The sequence below is a fragment of the Lipotes vexillifer genome, unplaced genomic scaffold, assembly GCF_000442215.2.
Source record: "Lipotes vexillifer unplaced genomic scaffold, Lipotes_vexillifer_v1.1 scaffold648, whole genome shotgun sequence".
NCBI lineage: Eukaryota > Metazoa > Chordata > Mammalia > Artiodactyla > Lipotidae > Lipotes > Lipotes vexillifer.
Window position 1 is genome coordinate 1,113,275 of NW_006797096.1, and position 7,737 is coordinate 1,121,011.

At 43.4% G+C, this 7,737-nt stretch overlaps 1 protein-coding gene across 1 annotated transcript; it reads left to right on the plus strand.

The window, feature by feature from the left end:
- Nucleotides 1–3,151: 3,151 nt before the first annotated feature.
- LOC103079740 (beta-1,4-galactosyltransferase 5-like) lies at nucleotides 3,152–6,089 on the plus strand (the record flags this gene model as incomplete). The annotated part of the gene is given in 5 exon segments (XM_082931461.1): nucleotides 3,152–3,169; nucleotides 3,347–3,394; nucleotides 3,579–3,603; nucleotides 4,857–5,388; nucleotides 5,549–6,089. Coding segments are annotated over 5 exon segments (1,164 nt in total), but the record flags the coding sequence as incomplete, so codon positions are not given.
- Nucleotides 6,090–7,737: the final 1,648 nt, after the last annotated feature.

Below are 7,737 nucleotides of genomic sequence, written 5' to 3' on the forward strand. Positions count from 1 at the left end.
CAGCAGAGCTGCCCAAATTATTGTTCTTTCTGAATCTGGGTTCCTTAAGCTTTTTTTTTGCGGGGTGGGGGGCATTTCTGATCTACTCAAATCCAGTCCAATAAATTACTTCCTGCTAAAATCAACCAGCTTCTGTTTCTGCTGCGTGCAACCAAAGAACTCTGACTGATACAGCTCCAATACAAATGGTCTGTACTTAGAGTATCTATAACTACTTGATAAATTAATTTAAAAAACTTGGATGGGGGCTTCCCTGGGGGCGCAGTGGTTGAGAGTCCGCCTGCTGATGCAGGGGACACGGGTTCGTGCCCCAGTCCGGGAAGATCCCACATGCCGTGGAGCGGCTAGGCCCGTGAGCCATGGCCGCTGAGCCTGCGCGTCCAGAGCCTGTGCTCCGCAATGGGAGAGGCCACAACAGTGACAGGCCCGCAGAACGCAAAAAAAAAAAAAAAAAAACCTTGGATGGCAGCATTTGCTCAGATAAAAATTAGCATCCTCAAACAATGACACTAACTAAGTGTCCAGTTACTGAGGTGTTCCATCAAAAAGGACAAAGTAGGGACTTCCCTTGTGGTCCAGTGGGTAAGACTCTGTGCTCCCAATTCAGGGGGCATGGGTTCGATCCCTGGTCAGGGAACTATATCCCACATGCATGCCACAATTAAGAGTCCACATTCCGCAACAAAGAAGTCCACGTGCTGCAACTAAGAAGTCCACATGCTGCAACTAAGACCCAGAGCAGCCAAAATAAATAAATAAATATTTTTTTAAAAAAAAAAGGGCAAAGTATTTTCCAAGCCTTCATGAAGGGGAACAAAAGGGGAGGAACAGTATGTTTCTTTATTTCTAGGGCATGTGAATTGAAGATGGGACACAAATCAAAACTTGTATAGTTCCTTCTCTATTTTTGTTTGTTCCATTAATGATATTCCTACTGTGGTATAAGGCCCAACAGATGTGCCTTGACATCTGAGGGAAACTGAGAGTGCTTCCAATGGCCTAACCACAGGTTCCCCTCCCCACTCTGCTCCCATGGATAAGGTCTTCTAGCCTTATCATGGGAGCCAGCCACAGAGCCTGCTCATCCCTGAGTAGCAGGCTTTAGTTCCCTGCCTGCCCATGGAATTATTCAAATAAGCCAATCACATGGAACTCAGCAGGCACCTGATTTGATACTACCCTTTTGATACTACAACTGCAGTCTCCCACAGTCCCCGACCGTTCACTCTGTTCCCAAGTCCCCACATGACAATGTGTGGTATGTTGTGTCCTCCTCTCCCGGGCTATGAGTATATATGACTGATAAACTGCTGTGCAGTGTTAGGTGTCATGCTTTTGGCCATTTCCATAACCCTAGGATAGAAATCCCTTTTTCACCAGTAGGGTGAAGAGGGGGTGATTAAACACTTACCTGAAGAGAAGAACAAAGCTTTCTTCCTCAAGCCAAGAGAAATGCACTTGGGAATGAGACAAGGACATAATTTGGCCACTTGTGCATCCTTTCCTTCATTTAGAAAGTCATGCTAAGGACTGGAGGGAAAACTCCAATGAGAGATGCAAAAGCTAAAAGCTCTCACTTTTGGCAGAGAACCAGGAAAGCTTCATTTGTAACAGGGTGATGAGAAGGCCGGGACTGTCTCCTGCTTGGCTGCTATTAGAAGGCCAACTGGGAGCCAGGGCTCATGGTGGCCTATCCCACCCCGCCAGGAGACCACATTGGGCTTTGGGGCCCCAACCATCACTGTAACAAGAAATGTACCTTTATTTAGAATGTAAACTGCACATGTCCACCTCTCAGGTAAGGATTTGAGGATTCAAAATCTCGGCCATCATTCTGTTGATCATGACCAGTGTGTGCCACTTTCAACCACACGAAACAAGTGACTATCAACCGAGGCATTTGGTTGACTAATTTTTCTTTACCATCACTTTCACTATCTTTCCCCCGCTCCAGGCCAATCCAACCTTCTTTTATGTCCTGACTACTAAGATCCATACGAGATATCAGCTCCCTTTCTGCTTCCCTTTGAATATTGTTTTAATTTTCATATGGGATTCATTTCAAAGATATTTATTTTGTAGTTCATTTACTTTATCATGTAGTGGCTCAAAAATGGAAGTTGGAGTCTGGAAAGAGCTGTGCTTGGTTTTTTACTAAACTGTGAGACTGTGGGTGGGCTCTGGTTGTTGGTTTCTGCTTATGTAAAACAGAGATAATACACCATCCTGGGTGGGTTGCTGAGAGTATTTAATGAGGTTATGTATGTCAATCTCTGGCACAGTGTCTGGTGCATAACAAATCCTCAGCTCACATTCATTTCCACTCCTATCTATCCTTTTAATTTGTAAATGGGTTCCTTACTCATCAGAGGTTACTGAATATCAACAGAGGCAAGAAGATTGGAGTGTAAGACCCAAGACCCAAGGAGTAGATGAAAGCATATGGGCAGTTTTGGGGGATGTGTACTACTGACTCCTAAAAGTATCAATAAAGTTAATTATAGCATAAAAGAATGGGCAGTGAGTAGGGCTGGTTCTGTGTGAGTGTGAATATCTTTTACAGATAGAAGGATAAAAGTGGGCTGGCTCTAAATCTGTCTCTTCAGGCAGGCTTGTTGACAGTCATAGTGACTTTGGTTCCAGCCTTCTTGTAGAGTCCCAGAGCCTCTCCACAACTTCATTGCCTCCTTTAGACTTCCCACTCCCACTCCCCTTTGTTTCCTTGAAGCGTTTCCTCCCAGTTTGTTATCAAGCTGTAAGGGTTTGAAGAACTCACTGACAATGGAGTTGGTAATTGATAACACCTTAACATGTAATCCCTTCAAAGGAGATTGGCAATTAATAAGACATTTGGCATATGTCTTATGCCAAAAAAATGGCTTTCTAATGGTAAAATTTAAGAGTAAAAACCTGAGCATATGGTTTAGAACTTGAATTCCGACAATTACACATGCACAGATTTGAAGCCTAGATTCATCACTTAATAGCTATGAGATCATAAGCAAGTTACTTATCCTAAGTCTCAGTTTCCTTAACTGTAAAATAGGGATAATAATACCTACCTCATAGGAGTATCATGAAGATTCAAGGAAATAATCCCTGTGAAGCATTTAGCCCTGTGCTGGCACTTGATAAATGTTAGCTGTTATTGTCATTATTGTTTTATTTTGTGAAATCCCATCTCGTTGGCAAGGATCAATTCTATTCATATGTAAGTCCAACCCAGAATCCAGGAAAGGTAGATATAGATTTAAGTCACTTAATCTGAATTAGTTTTTGTAAGTGGCATATTCAGGTCCCTTGGTCCTCTGCCCACCCCGAGCTGAATTCATGGCTCTCACAGCAGAGCCCGACCACTTCTTGTCTTTTCCAGACAGGCTGTAGAAGCTTCACGGTTCACTGCTGACGAGTTTAATTCTAAGGCAAAATATTTTACCCGTTTAGCATATTGTTAAATTAGACCGGCTCCCTATCTTCTGAAATACACATTTTGGGATTGATGGATTTAGAATTTTTTTTTTTTTTAGGTTTTGCTGATCACAGGTTTAAGTCTTTAAGTCTTTTCATCTCTTACACAGAAAAACATTGACAAAAATGTAATCAGTGAGTAGCCCAATTGAATAAAATTCAAAGGAAGCTATAATGACACTTAGGGTTTGGTGGTTCTTGGTTTCCAGTTTTGCTTTTGCAGGTTGTAGCCAGTTAGAGGTTGGGGATGCTAAATCTGACCTTTGTGAATAAACAGACAAATGATTTGGTCTTCCATTCTGCCAGGGCTTGATCTTTTGAGTTAAAGAAAAGACTGTAAGTAATTCCTTCTTTGGAGCAACAATTTTCGGGACAGCTGTTTTCTAGCTTATGGGGAGGAGGAATTTCTGGCTGCCAGCTAGCTTCAGATGAAGGGTTTGCAGAATTCCTGCTCTTCCCCAGTTGGTGCTGATGCATTCCTCATTGTCTGCAGTGGTTGGGCTGCTCTCTTCATTAAGAGAAAAGGGATAGGGACCAACTTTCAAAATCACAGACATCTAAATGTGTGCAGAATTTGGATATTCTAGATATCAGTACCTAAACTAAGATGAAAAATCTCAGAGATAGCAGATAACATCATGTTTCAAGGTATGGAGAAAACTTCCCTTCTAAAAGGGCTGCCTTAAAGAATAAACAAGGCCTTAATGAGAAAGAATTCCAACTTCAAAGTTTACATTTGGAGTAATCTGATGAATCATTTTTATAATTCCAGTTTCTCTATCTCTTAACATGAGTACAGTAGTCCACATCAGGCTCAAAGACTAGTTGTGAGAACTGTATGAGATACATGATTTCATCCTTATTATGTTTTTAGTTTTGGAGATTGAAAAAAATTCTGGGCATGTATCCCAGAGAAATTAAAACTTAACATTCACACAAAAATATATACATAACTCATGGTAGCTTTATTTGTAATAGTCAAACACTAAAAATAATCCGAAGATCCTTCAATGAGTGAATGGATAAACAAACTGTGGTACATCCATACCATGTAATACTACTCAGTAGTAAAAAGGAAGTGATACATGCAATGGCTTGGATGGATCTCAGATGAATTATACTGAGTTTGAAAAGGCAATTCAAAAAGGTCACATACTCTGTGATTCTTCCATTTATCTGACAGTCTTGAAATGACAAAAGTTTAGAGATGGAAAACAGATTAGTGGTTGCCAGGGGATAGTGATGGGCGGGGAAGATGGTGTCTGTGGTCATAAAAAGGCAGTAGAATGGGACTCTGGGAGGCCTCACACCAGGGAGTGCTTCCCAGGGCTTCTGCTGCCAGTGTCCTGGTCCCCGCAGTGAGCCACAGCCATCCCCCGCCTCTGCAGGAGACCCTCCAACACTAGCAGTGAACACCTACCTCTTCATGATGCAGGCTCAAGGCATTCTCATCCGGGACAACATGAGAACGATCGGCGCTCAGGTTTACGAGCAGGTAGTTCGGAGCGCTTACGGGAAGAGGAACAGCAGCGTGAATGACTCAGATTATCCTCTTGACTTGAACCACAGTGAAACCTTCCTACAAACCACAACTTTCCTTCCTGAAGACTTCACCTACTTTGCAAACCATACCTGCCCCGAAAGGCTCCCTTCCATGAAGGGCCCCATAGCCATAAACACGAGTGAAATTGGAATGGATGCCGTCCATGAACTCTTCTCTAGAGACCCAACCATCAAGCTCGGAGGTCACTGGAAGCCATCGGATTGCATTCCTCGATGGAAGGTGGCAATCTTTATCCCCTTCCGGAACCGCCATGAGCACCTCCTGGTCCTGCTCCGACACCTGATTCCCATGCTCCAGCGCCAGCGCCTACAGTTTACATTTTATAAGGTGGAGCAAGTTGGCACCCAACCCTTTAATCGAGCCATGCTTTTTTTTTTTTTTTCCCTTTCGGTACGCGGGCCTCCCCTGTTTGGTACGCGGGCCTCTCACTGTTGTGGGATCTTCCCGGACTGGAGCACGAACCTGCGTCTCCTGCATCGGCAGGTGGACTCTCAACCACTGCGCCACCAGGGAAGCCCGAGCCATGCTTTTTAATGTGGGTTTTCAAGAAGCAATGAAGGACTTGGACTGGGACTGTCTTATTTTTCGTGATGTGGATCATATACCAGAAAGTGATTGTAACTATTATGGATGTGGACAGTTGCCAAGGCACTTTGCAACTAAACTGGATAAGTATATGTATCTGCTTCCTTATACTGAGTTCTTTGGCGGAGTGAGCGGCTTAACAGTAGAAGAGTTTCAGAAAATCAACGGCTTTCCTAATGCTTTCTGGGGTTGAGGTGGAGAGGATGACGACCTGTGGAACCGAGTACAGAATGCAGGCTGTTCTGTGAGTCGGCCGGAAGGTGACACAGGGAAGTACAAGTCCATTCTTCATCACCACCGAGGAGAAGTCCAGTTTCTTGGAAGGTATGCGTTGCTGAGGAAGTCCAAAGAACGGCAAGGGCTGGACGGCCTCAACAACTTGAACTACTTTGCAAAGAGCACATACAACGCCTTGTATAAAAACATTACTGTCAATTTGACACCCGAGTTGGCTCAGGTGACCGAGTACTGAGACGAGGGGAGAATATATGTTTGCTTCACCCACCGCCCCCAAGAAAGCAGCCTGACGACATGTCTAGGGGCTCCGCGGAAGAAGAAAACAGAAATCCAGTGTCTCATGAAGGATCACGGGGTTCAAGGAAAAAATGTGAACAGAGCACATGCACGAAACGCCTTCACCATTTGGACTCACTGGGCTTGAGGGAGAAGGCCAGGAACTGACTTTCTCTTTTCACAAGACTGCTCTTGTCCCCCGTCTTCTGCCCTGATGTCCCATCTCCTCCACAGTCTCCAGAACCAAAGCTGTGATCCGCCACCGTCCCACCACGAATGGCCTAGGGAGCTTCTTGGCCTTCCGAGCAAAGAGGCAGACCCACCACAGGGCAGCTGTGTTTTAGGAAGGGCAAAGGAAACTCCACACAACCATTCTACATCTCTGGTGTTCTCTTTGGTTTCATTAAAAAAAAAAAAAAAAAGAAGCAGCAGAAGGGATCCTTATGGTGATGGACCTCTTATCTATTTGGACAGTGGAAGTGATTACATGAATCTGTACGTGCAATATAAAATTGCACGTTATTGGGCTTCCCTGGTGGTGCAGTGGTTGAGAATCTGCCTGCCAATGCAGGGGACACAGGTTCGAGCCCTGGTCTGGGAGGATCCCACATGCCGCGGAGCAACTAGGCCCATGAGCGACAACTACTGAGCCTGCGCGTCTGGAGCCTGTGCTCCGCAACAGGAGAGGCCGCGATAGTGAGAGGCCCGCGCACCGCGGTGAAGAGTGGCCCCTGCTTGCCACAACTAGAGAAAGCCCTCGCACAGAAACGAAGACCCAACACAGCAAAAATAAATTAATTAATTAATAAACGCCTACCCCCAACGTCTTAAAAAAAAAAAAAGAGGTGACATAAAAAAAATTGCACATTATTAAATGCACAAACAAATAAGTGCATGTATAACTTAAGAAATATGGATCAATCATTGAATTATAGCAATGTCAATAATTTGGTTGTGATATTGCACTATAGTTGTGCAAGGTGTTATCTGGGGGAACTGAGTAAAGGGTACATAAGGTCTTGTTATATTATTTCGTACAACTGCAAGTGAATCTACAATTATCTCAAATTTTAAAACATAATTTTTTTTTAGTTTGGACCTTTTGACTGCCTTCATCCAGTTCCCCTCTCCCCACCCTCTGCCTCTGGTAACCACAAATCTGATTTCTGGATGAGTTTATTTATTTTCGAAGTACAATTGACCTACAACACTATGTTAGTTCCTGTTATACAATACAGTGATTTGATATTTCTATACATTTCAAAATGATCACCACAGTAAGTCTAGTTACAATATGTCACCATACAAAGATATTATATAGTTATGGACTATATTCCCCACACTATACATTTCATACCCATGTCTCATTTATTTTGCACCTGGAAGTTTGTACCTCTTAACCTCCTTCACCTATTTCCCTTCCCCCCATTATTTTTTTTTAAATACAGAGTATTAGAGAAAGAGAAATCTCTCTTCCATGACTGGCCCAGTAAGATATTAATCTCACCTTTTCTGTCAGTCGAATTTCTTAGTACTCTTTTTCTGTATTTCTGTATTTGATCCATGTGTTTATCCATGTTTGTGTTTGGAGCAGAGTGAGTTTTCAA